The sequence below is a fragment of the Scheffersomyces coipomensis genome (assembly GCF_036884675.1).
Source record: "Scheffersomyces coipomensis strain NRRL Y-17651 chromosome Unknown DFJ63scaffold_3, whole genome shotgun sequence".
NCBI classification, from domain to species: Eukaryota; Fungi; Ascomycota; class Pichiomycetes; order Serinales; family Debaryomycetaceae; genus Scheffersomyces; species Scheffersomyces coipomensis.
The window spans coordinates 926,233-947,284 of NW_027042894.1; the positions used below are offsets into that span (position 1 = coordinate 926,233).

Here is a 21,052-nt window from a genome sequence, read left to right on the forward strand (position 1 = left end):
AATCAAAGTTTATAAGTATATTTATTTATTTATTTATTTAATTTAAAAATTTTAATAAAAAAAAAATTGGGTTCTAAGATTTTATTTATTCTAGTCTATTTATTAACTTTAACTACAACAGCATGAGTTGCCATTGGTTTTAATAACCTATCATCTCCTTTAGCTGAATATGGAGTACTTTCCGAAGTAACATTCAGATTAATGATCTCATTGATCTTATTCTTGACGTTTAACTTCTCATTACTACCTAATTCAGTAATGTAAGATCTTGTTTCCCAATATGGATAAACTTCATCTTTTGTCATTAATTTATCGTAAAAGACAAATAATTCTTCAGAAATTGGATTGAAATATTTACTTTCTTCACTTGATAACGACTTTCTCCAATCTCCACGACGATATTGAGGAACTCCAAGATCATAATTATAGATCAATTCAGATACTCTTTCGGACCAAGGTTGTTTATCGAAATATTGTTTGAATACTTGAGTTGCATTTGTGATAGATTTAAAATCAAGCTCATCAAAGTAAAGACTTCCACCATTAATAAAAGTAGCCTTTTCAGTAGGAGTATCTTGACTTGAAGTTTGATAATCGAAGTTCCAAATCAAACCTAAAGTACCATTTGGTTTCAAAACACGACTGATTTCTTTCAAACTATCTTGATCACTAAACCAATGATAACCTTGTGCGATAATTATAGAATCAGCGGTATTGTCTTGTAAGGGGATTTTATAAGATGAAGCTTGATGAACATTTTTAATTTGAGGGAAATTCTTTTTAAAACTAGTCAACATACCTTGACTTGGTTCAACAATGATTAAATTATCTTTCCAACCATGATCAATTAAATTCTTGGTGAATTTACCAGTACCAGCTGCAATTTCAACAATAGTCTTATTAGTATCAAATTTGAATTTATCATCAACTTTCTTACCTAAACCTAAACTAACTAAGAATGGATCAACTAATTGAGGTACGAATGAAGGACGGAACGTGTCATAATCTTGATGATTTAAATCAAATGATGTAATAGCGGTAGAATGGGCTTGCTTTTCAACTGACATGGTGATGGGTCTTGTATTCTGAAATAATACGCGTCGAGAAGTTTGAAATAAGTTAATTAAACTACTCTTCATAATGGGTAAATCAACGTAAAAGGAGAAATCTAAAGATATAAATCATTTTTATGTTTCAATATTTCAATTTATCATCGTCGTCTTAGTTATGCCCTCCACCTCTCTTGAACCCCCACTTATCTCTCCTGTCAAAAAATCAAAAAAAATATCGTACCGAGATTTCGAGTCCGAATCCGGAATGACATCATACCCACAATTATAATTACACTTTGATTCAAGTTTATTATTATATATGATTTATATTTGTATAACATAGAATATATAAACATGACACATAACACCCAGATTAGTCTAGTAGATTAGACTATAAATAATAAAGAGACAGACACCACCAGCCATAAAAAAATAAATAAGTAAGTAAATAAATAGAGTAAACGTAAAAAAGTCATAAATAAAAGAATGTGTGATGATATAAAGGAGAGAGGGTATGGTAGGAGATGAACAGGAGGAAGGAAAATCATTATAAAGATGAAGTTATGAACTCATCTTGAGTGAGCTTTGGTAAACTGATGGAATTGAGTTTACAGAATTGTTTAATGGAACGAATAGTTGAATCATCTTTCAAGTATTTGAATGCTTTATTCAACCAATATAATGTCTTTAATTTATCTTTATATTCCAATAATTGAACTTCCATAAAGTAAAAATTAAGCACATTGGTGAATTTCTTGTTGTTATCCACAAGTAATCTCATTAATAAGAAATGTAATACCTCTGTTGATTTAAGTTTGGTTAATAATTGAATTATAATAGTTAAGTTATCACTTGATAAACTTTTGAATTGATTCATTTGTAAGAATTTCATAACAGTATTGAACTTGTTATAAATGATTGATTTTTCAATGTTACTTCTGGATTCACTAACTTCAATCAATGTGTTGAAGATATATCCAATGAATTCCAGTTTAGTGGCTTTATTAACTAACATAGCTTGATTGGAATTATATAATTGAATCATTTGTCCCAAGTCTCCACTAAGTAATCGGATGGAAAACTCTTTAACAGTTAAACAACCTCCATTTTTAAATGAATCTTCAAATTTATCATCCTTCAAATTGTTAATTAATCTAGCTAAAGCTAAATTTTCACGAATATTAGTTGATAAATTGGCATATTTTATAAATGATTCATTAATCATTTCAATACTCTTGTTAGATCCAATCATTAAATTGTAATTGATTAATAATTCAATCAATTCTCTTTCATGAAGATATGATTGATTTCTTTGCATGAATGTTTGTTGGAAAGTAGTATTAAATGCTTGTAATGATCTTGTTTTTAATAATGCATTCAAGTAATTAATAATAACTTTGAAATAAGTTTGATTAAATTCCTTATCCACAGTATTGTTAAATTCAAATTGGTCAACAATTTGAATAATCAATTGATATTCCTCTAATTCTTTTAATAATGACAAATAATCATCGACCCAAGTGAATTGGGAATTAATAGCATAAACATTATCGAAAAATTCAGGATTAGAAATCAACTTTTTGAAATAAACATTAGATGATTCCTTTGCCATTTGGAATAAATTACCTAGTAATTTATTATCAATTTCAGTACCATTTAACATTAAACTTGGATTTTGATTTAAAATTTCAAAAATCTTAATATTAGTCTTATCACTTTGAATATTCATTAAACGAGTCATTAATTCAATTTTTAATTCATGATTAAAATTCAGAGCCCAAATTCGTTCTATAAAATCTCTAGCTCTAATCGATGAATTCTTTTCTAAATATTCATTAATGAAATTATAATTAATCATAATTTCCCAAGTCATAGAACTGAAATTATATCCTTTATTAAACAATTCAATGAATTGAGCAACTCCAGCTTTATAACTAACATTTAATAAATAGCTTAAATTAAGATCATAATTAAGATTCAAAGAATCATTCTTGATAGCTTTGGTTTCATAAGGAATCTTAATATCACTCATAGTACAAGCATCTAAGATCGTAGTAGATAATTCAATATCATCATTAGTTAAATTTTGATTGATTAATGATTTGAAATGATTAATTAAATCAACTTTAAATTCTTGTAAATTAGATCCTAATTCAATATAATGATTATCAGAATCTTCAAATTGATTAATTAATTTAGCTTGATATTGAAGGATTTTATTAGCAGTAGTTAAATCTTGATTTTCAAATGTCATTAAAAACTTTGAAATTAATACTAAACCATAAACACTATCCTTTTGTAAATCAAATTGATCAACTAATCTATTAATAAATAATGAATTCATAATTAATTGAATATTATAATAAGTAACAGTAGATACATTAAATGTTCCAGTTGGTAATTGAGGAATTATAATTAAATAATTAACAAATTCCGAAAGGAAATCACTCAAATCACGAGAATTACCTTCATAATGAATGGATTGAGTTTCAATTAAATTCCAAATTAATCCAAAGTAATATTGATTGAATGGTTCACCATTAGCATCGATTTTGTTGTACATAACTCCATTATATAAATAGTTAAGTAATTTCTTGAATATACTGAGATCATAGATTAAATGATTCTTTAATAAGATTTCTTTAATTAATTGGAAAACTCGTTCATGATCGCCCATATCAATACTTTTATCTAATAATGATTCACGACATACACTATTAGAATCCTTAACAAATTGAACAGTAGGAGTAGCTTGATAATCTTTTCTGATAGCCACATAGTCATATAAACTACCAATTACTTTATAATTTTGTTGATGTAATTCTGATTTATCTTTCATGACTGATAATTCATTACAGTATTGAATATACTTATGAATCAATGAATTATAAACTGATACAGAAACATCAGGAATATAACTAATACGATTAAATTTAGTTAATAATTCATAAGTTTGAAGTAATGAAACATTATTAGCTTTAGTATTGTTGATAATTCCATTCAAATAAGTTGAAATGACTAAGGAAATTTGTTCTTTTGAAGGTCTCACATGGAATTCTAATGACTCTTTATAATCGAATAAAATATCATCTAAGAATTCACTAGCAGATTGGAATTGATTATTACGAATTAAACTATCGATTAAATTAGCATAAATGATAAATTCATTTTCCTTCTCTGTTGCTTTGACTTTATATGATTCATATAATGATAAAATGTATTCATAAATTTGTTTCGAATCACCATTGAAGATATTAAATTGAGTAAAATGATTAGTTAATTTAATGATTTCATTGACATTGTTAAACGATGAAGAAGAATCAAGAGTTGGAAGATGATCCATTAATAATTCGATGATTTCCTTATTCAATAAACTTGGATTTAAATTCAAAGCTTTAATGAAGTTTGGAATTAATACATTCAAATTCAAATGATTTAAATTCTTGATTGACATTAATAATTCAAGAGCAACTTGAGTAAATTCTTGTCCTTTATTAATAATTTCCACATGATAGAATTGATTATTGGATAATAAAGCATGACAATTCAAACTACCTTGTAATAAGTTTGATAATACTATATTATAAGTTTCAAAATTTGGTTTAACACCAGAACCTAAGACATCTTGATAAATGGTTAATAAGGTAGTTAATTTATTTTCAATGGCTTCCAAACTTAATTCTGAATCCAAGGCTCTCTTTTCTATAGAGTTGAGAACCACATTATATAAATCGATATTTGGTAATGATAAATCATTTCTCTTTAATGATTGAAACAATGGATAAATGATATTCAATTCTTCTGGTTTGGAATAATTTGCATAAGTTGAAAGTATGTTTGAGATTTGTGAATTTAATAAAGATTCTTCAAATGAATCATTTGATTCTATTTCAGTTGAAGTAGTCAATGAAGTAGAAGATGCAACATCAGAAGAAACATTTAAAATATCCTCACCATCTGATTTTTGAACAGGAGCAGGAGATTGTTTTTGAATTTGAGTGATTTTGGCATTTTCTTCTAGTAATGGTTGATTTTCATTAACTAATTCGAATATCTTTTCTTCATCCAAGGTTATATCTTTTGGTAAAGGATTAAAAGTAGTGAAATTACGTACATGAATTAAGAAAGGTGAAGATGATGCAGTGTTAATTAAATCATGTAATTTTTGACCTATGACTTGATGATGATGATGGTGATCAGCATTAGTTCCACATATGAATGATGAAGTAGATAATAACAACACATTAGTGAATTTCTTTAAAAGTTTAAAATTATGATGAACATCCAAATTAAATAATTTCATAAATATAATGGTTGATCTCTTTATATGATTGATATTTTCACAAATACAATATTGCTGTAATTTCTTACTTTCACGAACTAAATATTCAACGATATATCTTTCATCTTCAACCTGTTGACTTTTACGTTCTGAATCATGATTATACATGGAATAATATAATCCATAATGACCATTATCGATACTTAAGAAATGATCTTCAGCATAACCACGATTGGAAGGATGAGGACCACCATTAGCCCAATTTGTATTATAGAAGAAATAGTATCTAGCAAGACTATTGTTGTTGAAATAATAGTTGAAATATGAACTCTGAAAGAATTGTAATTTCTCTTTATAGTTACAAGGGTATTTGGAATGCCTTATAAGATTCATAAACACCATTGTGACAAGAATAGATTAGAGGGGTATAGTATGCTGTGATTGATTGAATGGATGTAAAGACAATATGAATATGATATGGTTAATGAAATGAAGAATCTAAATGATGATGTTGTCTATGAACGATTGTAGTACCATTAAACAAGTGAATGCCAACAGTATATTGATGAAGATGCAGAGAGTCCTTTTCAATGAGTTGACTGATGAGCTGATTGATTGATGGATTGATCAGTCTGTTGGTTAGGATGGATTGATGGACGGTATGATAGTTGTTGATAGTTTGTTCGTTTTGACTGCCAATTTCTTCCTGCTGTAAAATGACGGTCAGGGAAAATTTTTTTTGGGGAGGGATCGGGTTGTAAAAAAAAAAAATATTTACAGCACAAAATGAAACTATGGAACGACTCTGAATCAGTATACTGGGCAGTTTTCAATTGGTCTAGGTTGAATTGGTTCAACCTGAATTGAGGCTATGGGATACTACTACTGAGAAGAAAGAAAGTTATCATCAACTGTAAATTGTGAAACTATCAACAAATATGGATGGCAAATCTGAATAGGAATAAACAAACAATCAATTAAGGGAAAAGGGTAAGGGTTAAAACCAAGATGGAAGTAACGATTGATAAATCCTTTTAAACTGTAAGTTTTAAAAATTGTAAATCCATCTAATCTGTATAATTGACGAGAAAATGTAAAATGGGGTTTGAACTGGTCCATTTTACAGGTTAACTCCAACGGAATTTTACGGGAAACAAATTATCTGATTTTTGTCTCGGTGTTTAATTTCCAGTGAATGTCCTGTATGTAACGACATGCCTATATACAGTACGGCCAATGCTGCAAAAATATAAATATATTTTACAATTAATAAATAAATAAATAAATAAATAAATTCTATAAAAGGTTTATACTTCACCATATCCATTGGTTTCTTCTTCGTGCATTATACGGGATAATTCTAATGCTAATTGAAGTTCTTCATCATTTTCTTCTTCTCCATCAACTTCACCTAGACTTGAAACTTGGGATATATCACGACTATATTGTTGATCAAGTTGATGTTGATGTTGACTTTGACTTAATGCAATGGCCAATGCTAATTCTTCATCTACTCCTTCTTCACCTCCTTCTTCATTCAAAAAATTCTTTAATCTCGTCTCATCATCTCCATTAAACTTAAGGGCCAATTCTTCTCGAAGTCTTTCATCTTCAATATCTCTTTCAAAATCTTCTACAGCATAATGAATTTGTCTCTTGATTTTAGTAGCTGATAATCGATTATTATTTTTCAGAAATGATCCATTATTCGATTTCTTTCCATCATTCACATCAGTCGTCAAATCTCCAAATTGGAAATATTGACAATACCCAATACTACTACTAATCACTCCATTACAATCTCTAACATCAGGATTCAAATGAATAAAACTAGTAGGTATAACCACATTAGGGGCATATAATGAAAAATGTTTAGGATTCTTTAATGATATCACTCTCAAACATGCTCCTGTGAAATTATCATATAATTTACAAACCCCTTTATACCCACCCACGGCAATGAATAAACTATTGATGGTTATAGCTGTTATCGATTGTAATTCATTCTCTTCTATAAAATCTTCTAAACCAGGATAATATTTATCATAAGTCATCTTAGGTCGAAGGGTTGTGATAGGAATTATCCCTGTTTCATCATCATATTCATTCCTAACATTCCAGATAATAATCCTATCATCTGATAAAAGATTAGCAAACAATAATCCATCTTTCCCAATGATATTTTTATTTCGGGCTCTCTTTTGTCGTGATAAGGTTAAATCTTGCATTTTCGAGATCGTTATAGTAATATGATCGGGTAATGTCAAATCTTTCATAAGTATATTATTCAAATCTTTGAAATTGTATACTTTAATGTATCGTTTATAATTTATAATGATATTAAAATCAGCAAAATCAACATCTAGTTGATTTTTACAGTCTCGAAATCTCAAGTAATACTCGATGTTACGAGGACCTTGATATTCATTCCAAATCGTGAATCCAAGGGGGATCTTTTTAAGGATAGTTAATTCTAGATAATCAATGATATAAACATTAGTTTCCGTATTGACTATAATGAATTTTTTAAAATCACTCGCTATGTTTAAAATCACTTCCGATTGGATTCTTACTCGTTTTATTAATTGACCTAATAGACTCCATGTTTTTAAACTACCTGTAGCTGATCCTGTTATGATATCTCCTCGTTTATATTTTTGACTGGCTTCAGGATTGAAGGCAATGGATAAAACTGGAACTTGTGATGAATTTTGTATTTCAACTTGAACTTCCTCATTATTATCAGTTCCTTCTCCTTGAACTTGTTCTAGAGGAGGAGGACTTCCATCATTAGTATCAATCGTCTTATATGAATATGCAGATTGTTGTGATGACATGGTTGGTAAACTTCTAATATCCAAACAACCATTTCTTTTCCCCACTAATAAATATTTCTGAGTTAATAAAACACATACTTGATCAAAATTATAATTCATACTTGGACTAGGTAAATATGAAAGATTCCGAGTATCTTTTAAGCCATGGATCCGAACTTCACCTGATCTTTGATCATACAGAATAAGTTTCCCTAATCGAGAATTGGCATTAAAATCAGATATTTGTTGAGTAATCATCATAGGGGCTTCAGAATATGATAAACTATACCGATTATGAAATGAAGTTCCTCGTTTCCATTTGCGAATAGCATCTGTACGGGTGACATATTCATGCATCCAATTATAAGAATTTGTAACTGATGGGAAAACTCTAGGAGTATTAAATTTAGATTTAAATGATTGATTCCAAGTATGTTTATCATTCATAACGAAATTCCATCGTTTACAAACCACTCGTAATTGATTTAATTCCGTCACTTGTAGATTGGAGAACACTCTGACCAAGACTTCATTAGGTAAGTCATTTATAGTGGTTTTAGGTGGAGGTTCAACTATTGATGATGATAATTTTCGTTGTTTGATAGGTGATGATGGAGCTGAAACAATGGTATTACCAAGTTTATCAACCCTTGAAGTTTTAACTGCTTCTTCTTCATGATTCGCCACATCCATTTCTCCTCCTTATAAGTTGTTTAAACTTAGTTAACTTACTAAAAGAAGTAATTAACTTGATCTATGATGTAGTTATCAAAGTGTTTATTTATAGTATCCCAAATTTTTTGATCGGGAAAGTCAGACCTGCACATAGTTTATGATATGACCCGCTCCCACCATTTCTACTAATAGCTTGAAGATGATTCATAGAGATGATTAACAACATAGTTTAGCAGAGTGTTGCTGTTTATACAATTACTAGTAGGAGGTATCCTCGATCATTTAAGTAATTAATTGGTATTAACTAATAATAGCTAATACTAATGTAAACCATGTATACTATTAATTAACAGGACGTGTTTGTTTTGATATTACATGATTTTTAGTGATGAAATCAACAGTTACATTTATTTGAAAGAGTTACAAAACAAGGGGGAAGTAAGTTATCATCATACGCTAAATGGTTGTGTTCCCATTATTTTAAAGAGTGTCGAGTCCACGTTGTTGCGCATATGTTATGATTTAACTATTATAGTATCAGTTTCAGGAATGTTGCAAAATATCCCTAATTTGAATATATTAAGTTGATAGTATACATGAAGTTGGTTAGTTCCATTACGCTATCTATTATAACTTTTAAAGAATGTGATGACATTATATCCATCATCACTCTCTCATTATGACTCTGAGTCTTATTATGAAGTATATTACATCACCTCATATTAACTTCCTTCTTTATTGAGAAGAGTTCTAGGGGAATATGTCATACAAGTATACATACTGCTCAGTAGACTATATAATATTGAATTCATAACTTGTCGTTAAATATATATGGTAATTCAGTTATTCCTCTTTAACTATGTATAGTGTTCTTCCCATCTTCTCCACAAAATAAAAATTGCAAAAAAAAAATTAATTAATGACTGAGAAAGAGAGAGAGAGAAAAAAATTTGACTTCGAACCGTCGAGTGAAAAATTGAAAAATTTAAAGAGTTGAAAAATTATGAAAAACTTGTAAGATTAAGTAGTCATCTGTGGTTGATAATGTCAAGTGAGGAGGTTACTGAAAGTCAACAAGTCGCTAAGGAACTCACTCTTGTAGTGGAGTTGCCTAAGGTTTTAAATGCCGGTGACAATTTACATATTCCTTCCAATTATGAAGAAGATTTAAATGATTTAAGACAATCACTTTTGATTCTTCCTGTTAGTAAGAATCTTACCAATTATAATTTATTCATTCAAAATGTAAATGTATCTGAAACTTTCGATGCTTTAACTCCTTTTAGTGTTATTATTGAACAATTAGATTTACAAATTGAATCAGAATTGAAAATTACTGTGAAGGAAAAACCTTATACTTTAGCTTCAGTATATGATCAAATTACAAGATTCAGAGAAGTGATCGGTTTACATTATATCGATAGAATCACCGAGGATAATGTCGCTTCAAGAGGTGCTACTGCCTTTAATACTTTATCTTTAAATGAAATCAATGAAAATAAAGTTGAAGAAGAAGGTGAAACTAAAGAAGATCAATCAAAAGTGGAAATTTCTGAACAAGAATTATCACATCTTGCTCAAATTAGTGATGAAATCTGTCAAATCTCAGATAATTCAAACTTTCATCCAACTTTTGATAATGTCAGTGATAAATTAAGAATCCCAATTAAATCATTAACCATCTCTCAATGGTCTCCAGTTCCAACTTTTCAAAAAAATAAAGGAGATTTGTTATACTTAACTTTACAATCTTTAGAAGGAGAAATCTTTCATATTACGTGTCATTATTCTGGTTTCTTTGTTAATAAATCATCATCCACTAATTTCAATCCTGATTTAAAAGTCCTTGAAAAGGGGAAATTCTTCAAACATTTCCTTTTATATAATTTAATCGATCAAGTTTCACCATTATTCTCCAAAACTATTGATGAAAATGAAATCAGATTATCTTCTACTAGTGAACATCCAGAAACTTATTTATTACCTCAAAACGCAACTTTAGCCACTCCTTGGATTGTCGATGTTAAATCAATCTCTCATCAACCTGATCTTTCAAGATCTCAATTACCGTTGATTTCCAATGGGGTCGATGGATCTGATTACGTTAAAGATTGGAATGAAGATATTCAATCCATTCGTGATTTACCAACTTCAACCATTCAAGAAAGAGTCGTTAGAGATAAATTGATTCAAAAATCATTACACGATTTCACTAAAATCGCTACGGAAACCGCCATCAATATCGTTAATGGTAATTTAACCCCTATGAATCCAAATGAAGAACCAGAAAGACATATCTATTTAAAAAATGGGATTTTCTATTCTTCAAGTGCCACGACTGCTGATGTCTACGCTGAAACTGGGGCCGATGAAGCCGCAAGATATGTCGCTTCTAAGGATTTAGCCGGTGTTAAGGCTATGAATAGAGCTGATATTAGAGGAGTTCATAATTTAGCTACTACTGTGGTTGATTATTTAGGTAGAAGAATCATTTGTCAGGCTCCTGTTCCAGGTATTTTCACTCAAAATGTGAATGAAAATGAAGATGATGAAAAAGTTTCTTATGGTTTATCTACTGATGGATTGAAGATCTTGGAAGATAAATCTTTTGAAGAACCTTTGAAATCGGTGGCTGAAGTTTTCCATTTAAAAGCTCATAAAGTCGAACTTGATGAATCTACCAAGTCTGAATCAGAATTAGTGGTTTCAAAAGATACTAAAGGTATTAAAGGATCTGATGGTCGTAAATATGTCATTGATTTATTTAGAACCACTCCTCGTGATATTTCATTCACTGAACAAAATTTCGATATTGCCAATCCTGAAACTTCTTATCCTCATGCTGAATCCCTTATTAGACATGAAGCTATTGCTGAATGGTGGAAACGTAAAGCATCTGCTCTTTTCAAAGCTGAAACTGAAAAATTAGAACAGGAAGGTGATGGTCAATCATCAAAGGATGGTGAAAAACCTCAAATCGTCTTACCTACCGATCAAATTGTTTTCAACCCTGATGCCTTTTCAGGTGCTAGTGAATCTGAAGATGATCAAAGTGGAGTTAGAGATATTTCTACTTTTGTTAAAGATCATTTAATTAAAGAATTCTTAGTTGAATATCCTAATGAATTGGCTCCTTTCGATGGTACTCAATTAACTGAATCATTACATAGAAAGGGGGTTAATTTAAGATATTTAGGATATATTGCTGAACAAGCTTTAGTTGAAAAGAATAAAGCTATTGCTGAAACTGAAGCTATCATTAAACAAAATGAAGAAGAAGTTGCTAAAAGACAAGCTGAATCAGAAACTAAGAAAGAAGAAGAAGAAACTAAACCAGCTGAAACTGAAGAAAAGAAGTCTGAAGAAGAATCTAAGGAAGAATCAGAAGAAGAAGAAGAATCAAAAGCTACCATTGAACAAACCGTGGCTAATTATGAAGTTCTTTATAAACTTTCCGTCCAAGAAATGATTGCTAGAGCTTCCAAGCATATCTTACGTAAATTAACTTCTAGCCTCCCACCATTATTATCTCCATATGTCGTGGCCCATTTCCATAATTGTTTATTAGGTAGTAAGATCACAGATTCTCCAACTATTGAAATTGATCAAACTCTTGCTTCATTCTTACCTGAAGAAAATTTTGCTTTCACCAAACTTAACACTGCTTCTATCGCTGACCTTGTTCAAAAGGAAGTTTATGCCAGATTCAGATACACTTTACCAATTGATTGGATTGATACTTCAGTGAGACCAGCCCAATTACTAAGAGAAATCAGTATTAAATTCGGTATTCAATGGAAAGCTCAAGATTACGTCTTCACCAAAGAAGAATTTGAAACTGTTAAGGAAAGTCTTGCTGTTAAATCCCAATCTATTGAAACTTCCCATTCTAAGAAAAAGGGTAAGAAGAGTAAAACCGTGTCTGTGGTTGAGAAAGTCATTGAAAGAAACTCAATCTTCGTCGTTGATGATATAGTTAATTTCGTTCCAAATGTAAAGGACTCATCATATAAACCATCATTACTTGATGATATCTTCCAAGGGGTTAGATCTCATCTTTCCGAAGATCAAAGAGAATTAGGTTTCACACTTTTGAATGAATTACTTTCCATCCATGAACAAATCTTCGGTAGAGTTAACATCGAAACCGCTAGACTTTATCCTAGAATTGCTCAAATCTACGCTGAATTAGGTGAAGATAAAGAAGCTGCTCTTATTTCTCGTAAGTCTGCCATTATCGCTGAAAGAACTAGTGGGTATGATTCTTTCGACTCTATTAATGCATTCATGAATTCAGGTTATTATGAATCAGCTACTTTGAATTTAACCAACTCATTCAAATTATATCAACATGCTATTAATATTTGGACTTCGGTTTATGGTAAAGAACATCCAGCTTTAATTAATACTTTAACTAATTTAGCAGATAATTTATTCAGAGCTGGTTTATTTACTCAAGCTACTAAATTATTTGAACAAGCTCTTGAATTATCCATCAAGCTTAATGGTAAGTATTCGCAAATTTCAGGTGTTATCTATTTCAGATTAGCCACTTTATTACTTCAATCCAGTAAATTTAATGAAGCTTTAGATTATTATATCAATGCTCAAGATGTTCTTACTAAACTTCTTGGACCTGATGATTCCTTATCTAAACAAGCTGACAAATATGTTGGTACACTTAAAACTTATCAAGAATATTTGAAAGTTCAAGAACAACAAAAGAAGAAACAACTCGCTGAACAAGCTGCTGCAAGTGGTAACAATAAAGTTAGAGTTAAATCTAATACTGAAACAGTTACCAATGGAAAGAAGAATGGAAATTCTAAAAAGAACAATATCCCTCAACCTGATCCTGAAATTGCCTCAAAATCAATTGAAGATATTTTAAACTTTATTGAAGGTAATCAACCTAAAAAGAATGCCAAAAAGGCTTCATCTGCCAAAAAATCTAAAAAGTAAATACCTTGTTTATAGTAATCTAATCAATTACGTCTCTGTACATAGTTCGCATATGAAACGTTCAAAATCAAATATATTTATCTAAACCTTTATGCTATTGTCGATTATTTACTACTATTTATTTAATGTTTATGACTATGTACATTATCTTTAGACGAACTTGGGAGTATGTGTTCGTCATCGTGTTTATGAGTGTCTATATGTGTATGATCGTGTTCATGTTCATTTCCATGACTATCATCAAAATCTTCAACTTCTTTGGTTATAAATCTGATGAATATATTCTTTCTGAATTTATCAATAAGTCTGATATCATGTTTAACTTGTTCTTCGATTTGATTCAATTTAGCAAGATCAACTTTATCTGAATCGGATACCAATTTCAAATAAATACTAGTATTAGCACCAGTATTTAATACTGATAACAGGGATAAAGAAATTTGACCTTGGACTTTTAAACTGTCAGTAATGGCTTCTTTAATAGTTTCATATTCTTCTGTACCTGGCTTTTCACCTCTATCAATCAATTCAAACCATGCCGTTTTAAAACTTCCCCAACCTGCCTTTATAATTAATACAGAAACACAAAGACCACCGATAGAATCCAACCATGCAACGTTAAACAAAACTCCACCTGAAACAGTTAATAATGCCACAAATGCAGTTAAAGAATCAACTCTATGATGCCATGCGTTGGCTACCAAGACCTTAGAATTGGTTTCAGTAGCGATTTTCATCGTCTTTCTATATAATAATTCTTTAACAATAATGGAAGCACCTGCTAACCAAGCAGCATTAATATTAGGTACTTGTCTCACAGGTTTCAAACCTTCATCAGTGATTTCATGACCATGACTATGAGAATGAGAATGTTCATGGCTTTGCTCGTCATCAAATGATAAGTTACTATGGGAATGGGAATGACCTAATTGAACCATTGAAACGTATTCAAAAATATAATGAGGTAAGAATATTTCTAAAACCTGTAATAATGAAGACCAACCTACAGAAACCCCTGCTAAAAGTAATACTGAACTAACAAGTAATGAACCAACTGTTTCTATTTTACCATAACCTAACGGGAATTTTGTTTCAGTTCCGATTTTTGCTGATACTGTAACTGTAGCTAATGTTAAGAAATCAGCAAACATATCAGATACTGAATGGATCGCATCAGCCACTAATGATTGAGAATGGAAGTAAATACCACCTACACCTTTGGAACCTGCCATTATAATGTTCACTAGTAATCCAATCCAGGTTATTCTTACTGCTGGGTTCTTTAAAGAGCCCTTTCCAAATGAAAGTAATTCATTAGGTTGATGATGGGAATGAGAATGAGAATGACCAAATAGACTAGGGTTTTCTTCATGGCTATGGGAATGCAGACTGGCTGCATGACTGTGACCCTCGTTGTCTTGCTTACTTGTCATTGGTGAGATGTCCTTTAGATAAGTCCTTGAATATGATAAATTTCTTGAAAATGTATAGGGAAAGCTTAGTTTTAAAAATCGACAAACAGTTGAAATCTTCCTATCATTCACTCTAGATATCAGATCAAATGTCTTATGATGAAAAGAGGTTACTTTCAAGCTAGGCCAAATTCGATTTGATGATGATAACACATTCATGATTATTTTTTTCTTTACTTTTTGTGATGGTTGACGTAGTATTTAATAAAATACCACCAACTCACGCTAGATTTCGAATTTGGTATACTAAAATTGCAACTTTAAGTAATTAAGACCAGATCAGCAATTGATAAGCTTTTCGTAATAGGAATTGGGATGAAGTAGATAACAAGATTGCTTTGACGAAATCGAATGGTTTTTTTCGTTTCTGTTTACACTCACAAATATCACCGATCACGGCCTTTAAATATTGACTTTTCAAAAGGTGGAGTTGGTATCATCATTTCATTAAACATATATATTTAGAACATATATAATTAGGGATATCTATACAATGGTGATTGATATATATATATATATAGCGTAAAAATTTTCTAAGCGAAAAGATTACTGATATCTTGAATGGTGCTTGTTTCTCTTACAGCATTTGTATCACCAACAGATACTGGAGCAGCAGAAGTAGAAGTAGTAGCATTGGCAGCAGCACTTGGTCTATTACTTTCCTTGGCAAGTCTTTTAAGAATGATGGACTTCTTTTGGGAATTTTGTAAGCTTTCTTCTAATTGTTGGGATGGATGTCTTAAATGCATGAAATTACAAATATCACCTCTAGAGCAATTAGAATCTTCATAAGCACGACAAGTAGCATCATCGAATTTATCAACTGGAGATAAATCACAATGAATAGGTTTACCATTATACCATTCTTGATTCAAAGCTTGGGCGGCTTTGGATGCTTCTTCTCTACTATGATAACTAACATAAACATTACCATTCAAATGATTATTTTCATTTTCACACACAGCAATATCAACCACTTGACCTAATGAAGCAAGTTTTATAAATACATCTTCATAAAAATGATCAAACGTTTTTTGAATCTGTCGTTCATCAACATGAGTATCATTCTTATTCAATTTAGGATTCTGATACATGTTAGGTAATATTATAACATTAGATGAAGTTGGTTTAATATGATTTCTGGAACATTTTTCACCATGTCTACAAGCACCAATTCTGCTGTAAAACTGACAATTCAATCTACTACCATCTTTGGCAGTTATATTCTTATGAACTATTTCTGTTCTCCCAGTAGATGGAGTTTCAACTTCAGCACTCATTATGGGATATGATGATGGATTGTATATGATCTAGATAAAGAATGAAACAGTTGATATCTATCACAATTTAAATTTGGTTTCAGAATTTATCAAACAGGGAGAAAAAAAAATATTTTGTGGTAATCAAAATTGTTTGATGCTGCATTTACCAAAAAGCAACAATTTTGCAATATAGTATTATTTATTACTATTATCATTTTGTATACACTTCAAAACTAAATATCGAAAGGGATTTAAGACTCATAGAAAACAGAGGGGGTGGCAGACACTAGGAGGATTTACATAGTATCAATAGTGGCAATTACTGATTCATCAACTTGGATTGGTTTCCAATTGAATGTTTTAACAGCCTTAGCATTGGTAGTATGCTTTTTAATATCTAAATAAGGAACAATCAATCTTAAAGGTGGCATAACATAAGATAGGACACGAACTAACCAAGATGGTAATTCTCTAGCAGCTAAATTGTTTAAATTGACTTTTCCATCTTTATTGTTTTCTGTGATTGAATAATGTTTACGAATAACTTGAACTAATTCAAACATTGATAAATCTGGTTTATCAGTTGAATCGACGATAAATCTTTCATTCTTGGCTTTTGGTTCAATCATGGCTCTATAAGTTAAATATGCAACATCTCTAACATCACATGAACCAAAATAAAGTCTTGGAAGTCCTGTTTTCAGCCTTCCATTAATTAAATTTCCTATAACCGTCACTGCAGCTTGAGATTGTTTACCAGGAACATTTGGCCCGAAAATACCAGGTGGATTAAGAACAGCAACTTCAACTGGATTAGCAGCATCTTTATTAGCAGGAGCTTTAAGCCAGTCCCAGACTGCTCTCTCTTGAACTAATTTTGATCTTGAATAAGAGTTTGGAATAACTTTATCCGATGAAAATACTGATTCATCTAATAAAGGTGGTGCACCAGTCACAGGATCTGGTTTTAATTCATTATAAGTAATAGCAGCACAACTTGACATAATCACTACTCTTTTCACTCCATATTTCAAAGCAAGATTTAATACTCTTAAAGTACCAACTTTAGCAGGAGTAACCATTTCTTCATCGGTAGCTTGTCCACCACTTATTGGAGAAGCAATATGTAAAATATATTCACAATCTTTAATAGCTTCTTCCCAACCATTATCCTTGGTTAAATCGGCTGCAAAATAAGATAATTGATTCTTTAATATATCAGAAGTAAGTTTAGGGAACGCTTTACCTTCATCTCCATATCCTTTAACATGTTTGATGGAATTTAAATTAATTAAATCCTTATTTAATTCACTTGATCTAGAAACATTTCTAACGGTGGTACGAACGGTATAACCTCTTTGCAATAATTGGTATAAAGTAAAAGTAGCAACATACCCGGTTCCACCAGTAACTAACACTAAATCTTTAATAGCCATGCTTTATTATATGTTTAATTTATGTTTAATTTGTTTTATAGAATTGACTAAAGAAAAGATAATGTTATAAACCTATAAATTCAAGACATAATGGTCTTTATATACTTTTATAGTTGCCAACTCCAAACCTAAATAAGGGTTGACTTAGAACCATTCTCAAATTTACTTACATGCATTTTACTAATGATGAACTGAGTCACTATAAATCGGAGAAAAATCATCCACCATAACTGCCGTTTTGGAGAGATAGTTAACAAACAATCCCAATAACGTCATGACCAGAATAAGGTAAGTTTAATAGCTAATCTTCCAGTATATAGTATGATATTTACTTAGAGACGGTAAAAGTTCGGCGGAGAAAGTTGAAAACAAAAACACGGCTTATTTTCCGCAGTGTAAACAAAATTTGAAAGATGTCGTGCACTACGATCATTTATCAATTTTGGCACCCATTGTAAGTGGCTCCGAATTTCCAAGCAGAAGTATAATTCCAACTCTACATTAATTTTGGTATAGTATTTCAATTTATAAATTATTAAAATATGTATTGCATAGATGTAGAAGTTAATCACTGAGAAATAAAATCGAATTAAAATGATAAAAATAAATATTAAGGATTATAAAAAAGGAAATGAAATGGTAGAAAGAAGAAGAAAGATATATAAATAACCAAAAGAGTAATGTGTAAAGAATTATAGGAGACGAGGACGATTAGAATTATTTCTTTTCTTCTGAAATTTCTAAAGATTCATCTTGTTCCTTACCTTCAAGAACTTCATCAAGAGGACTATCTTGATAAGGAGAATCTTCGTAACTAATATCAGCTTCGTCAAGATTACTCTTTGGACCAATATACCATTTATGAGCATCCACAACGAACCAAATGGTTGATAAAAGTAATGGACCAAAGAATACAACAGCTGTCCAATTCATTTGACTTGCATTTAAATCTGCTCCTCTTACATCTGGGAAACATAAGATTGGAATCATAACCAACACAAAAGCACATGAAACAAATCCAATTGGAGTTGAATATCTACCTAAATTCCATGGACCTGGTTTAAAAGTATTTCTAGCATAGGTGATCTTTAATAAGGTTGGCATAGTGAATGAAACGAAACCAGCAATACCACCAACAGAGAAAATAGCTCCAATAGCAGTTCCATCACCAGCAAACATTAATAATAATAATAATTGTCCAAGAAATAAATTAATCCATACGGCATAGATTGGAGTCTTAGTTAATGGACTAACAATTTTCCACCATCTTGAACCTGGGAATAAACCATCTCTTGAATAAGCAAATGTAACTCTTGAAGCAGCTAACATACAAGAACAACCCATAAAATAAGATGAAATAATAGTGAAAGCAGTAGCAGCAATAACCAAATCTTTCTTTAAGATTTGGGCTAAATAAGATACAAATGGTTGGCCTAAACCTTGAGGATCTTCAGCGATTAAATCAATATCAACTAAAGTATAAGCAATGGCTAACATGAATAAGAAACCAATAACCCCACCGACGGTAGAAGTTAAAACAATAGCTTTTGGAGCGGCAACAGCAGCATTTGAACATTCTTCAGAAAGATGGAATGGAGAATCATAACCACTCATAGCCCAAATAACACCAAGGAAAGACATTAACATAGCAATACCTTGGGGCCATTCAGTTTGGTTTTCTAATGACCAAGCAATAGCATTAGTATTAAATTTTGGAATAGTACCATCATACATTTCAACACGATCATTGGCAGCAAGAATCATGATGAAAACAATGAAAAGAAATAAGATATTAGCAACAGTACCCATTGAATTAAATCTTGCTAACCATAAAGTTGGTAAAGAAGAAATAAGACCATGAGTGATTTGAATACCAGTAGTTAAACCATAAATTTGACCATTTGTAGCAGAATAACCTGGTTGACAAAAGGATTTTAAAGCCAACATCATACAAGCAGTTGAGTAATTAACGGATGGAGCACCAGTAATTTGACATAACCAATTAGCCCAACAAGTAAACCAAGTTAAATAAGCTTTATATCTTGGAGGAGCTAATTGAGAAACAGCATAAGGAGTACCAGTTGAAACTGGGAAAGCAGATGCAATTTCTGCTAAAGAATAAGCCACCGAAGTAACAAATAAAACAGCTAAAAGCCATGGAATTGGACTCATACCAATAACCAATTGTTGATAATCGAAACAAGCAGCAATAGAAGGTAATAAACCAAGAACAGAGAATGAAACAGCAAAAACTGACCATAAGGAGAATTCTCTTTTAAATTCTTGTTTATAACCCATAGCCAAGATCATGGCTTCATCATCATCAACTTCATGATCGACATTGATAACGATATCTCTATTGGATAAAATCGAAGTTACACGTAAGTTATCAACATGAACTTTTGAAGTTATAGGTCCAACTTCGAGATCTCCTTTGGAGTAAGTAATAATAGGACTGATAGTATCGGACATATGGTTACTATATGTGTTGTGTAGTTATATATGAATTCAAGTAAGATGTGAAGATAGTATTAAAAAGGCAAGAATGTTTGTTTGCATGAATATAAATACAAATAGTATAATGGGGATGAAGTAAGGAATAGAATGAATTGAGATCGGTAAGATTAAGGAAGATTCAAACTATCAAAAATTAGCAAATATGAAAGATAGGAGCAAGAATGAGAATGAAACTGTATACGAATTGATACCCGATCGTTTGAATGGATGGATGATACTTATAGACAATGCAGTTCAAAAGATATGACAACTATGAAGAAAATAAAATAGAAAAGAAAAGAAAAAAGCAAGATTCACCAAATATTGATGATGAAGAGGATTACACTGTCTATATATATACAAAGATGCAAAAGAGGGTTGGTAAAGTTTCACTAATATATATCAGTAAAATTAGGTATTATATTAGATGAAGCTCACAGATTTTTGGGGTATTGATAATAAAAAATAAAAAAAAAGAAATTTTCAGGTTTAATTTTTAATTTTGTCTGATAAGGTCGAATTTAATTTTTACTTAATTTTTAATTCTTTCTTTTTTTTTTTTTTTATGGTAGTTGTTTTGATTTGTTTAAGGGAATTTT

General features: G+C 30.7%; 8 protein-coding genes across 8 annotated transcripts; 1 reads left to right on the top strand and 7 right to left on the bottom strand. All coding sequences in view use genetic code 12, as the record gives it.

Annotated features, from left to right (window-relative positions):
- Positions 1 to 95: 95 nt before the first annotated feature.
- Positions 96 to 1,067, bottom strand: DFJ63DRAFT_334832 (uncharacterized protein; the record flags this gene model as incomplete). Its single annotated transcript, XM_064908106.1, has 1 exon — positions 96 to 1,067. One exon carries the CDS (start codon positions 1,065 to 1,067, stop codon positions 96 to 98), a length of 972 nt encoding a protein of 323 aa, XP_064762614.1.
- Positions 1,068 to 1,369: 302 nt separating this feature from the next.
- Positions 1,370 to 5,976, bottom strand: RPM2 (ribonuclease P). The gene has a single exon (XM_064903232.1). The coding sequence runs from the start codon at positions 5,734 to 5,736 to the stop codon at positions 1,600 to 1,602; it is 4,137 nt and encodes a 1,378-aa protein (XP_064762615.1). The 5' UTR covers positions 5,737 to 5,976; the 3' UTR covers positions 1,370 to 1,599.
- Positions 5,977 to 6,641: 665 nt separating this feature from the next.
- On the bottom strand, positions 6,642 to 8,843 carry DFJ63DRAFT_334834 (SCF ubiquitin ligase complex subunit; the record flags this gene model as incomplete). The annotated part of the gene is made up of 1 exon (XM_064908107.1): positions 6,642 to 8,843. One exon carries the CDS (start codon positions 8,841 to 8,843, stop codon positions 6,642 to 6,644), a length of 2,202 nt encoding a protein of 733 aa, XP_064762616.1.
- A 1,026-nt stretch (positions 8,844 to 9,869) lies between these two features.
- Positions 9,870 to 13,787, top strand: DFJ63DRAFT_286774 (translation initiation factor 3 subunit; the record flags this gene model as incomplete). Its single annotated transcript, XM_064905002.1, has 2 exons — positions 9,870 to 12,044; positions 12,201 to 13,787. The coding sequence occupies 2 exons, from the start codon at positions 9,870 to 9,872 to the stop codon at positions 13,785 to 13,787; spliced, it is 3,762 nt and encodes a 1,253-aa protein (XP_064762617.1).
- A 122-nt stretch (positions 13,788 to 13,909) lies between these two features.
- On the bottom strand, positions 13,910 to 15,220 carry DFJ63DRAFT_334836 (uncharacterized protein; the record flags this gene model as incomplete). The annotated part of the gene is made up of 1 exon (XM_064908108.1): positions 13,910 to 15,220. One exon carries the CDS (start codon positions 15,218 to 15,220, stop codon positions 13,910 to 13,912), a length of 1,311 nt encoding a protein of 436 aa, XP_064762618.1.
- A 385-nt stretch (positions 15,221 to 15,605) lies between these two features.
- On the bottom strand, positions 15,606 to 16,678 carry DFJ63DRAFT_114198 (uncharacterized protein). The gene has a single exon (XM_064903231.1). It carries the CDS (start codon positions 16,537 to 16,539, stop codon positions 15,793 to 15,795), a length of 747 nt encoding a protein of 248 aa, XP_064762619.1. The 5' UTR covers positions 16,540 to 16,678; the 3' UTR covers positions 15,606 to 15,792.
- A 139-nt stretch (positions 16,679 to 16,817) lies between these two features.
- Positions 16,818 to 17,957, bottom strand: DFJ63DRAFT_285795 (uncharacterized protein; the record flags this gene model as incomplete). The annotated part of the gene is made up of 2 exons (XM_064904927.1): positions 16,818 to 17,729; positions 17,790 to 17,957. 2 exons carry the CDS (start codon positions 17,955 to 17,957, stop codon positions 16,818 to 16,820), a joined length of 1,080 nt encoding a protein of 359 aa, XP_064762620.1.
- Positions 17,958 to 18,674: 717 nt separating this feature from the next.
- GPT1 (Gpt1p) lies at positions 18,675 to 20,429 on the bottom strand (the record flags this gene model as incomplete). Its single annotated transcript, XM_064908109.1, has 1 exon — positions 18,675 to 20,429. The coding sequence occupies one exon, from the start codon at positions 20,427 to 20,429 to the stop codon at positions 18,675 to 18,677; it is 1,755 nt and encodes a 584-aa protein (XP_064762621.1).
- Positions 20,430 to 21,052: the final 623 nt, after the last annotated feature.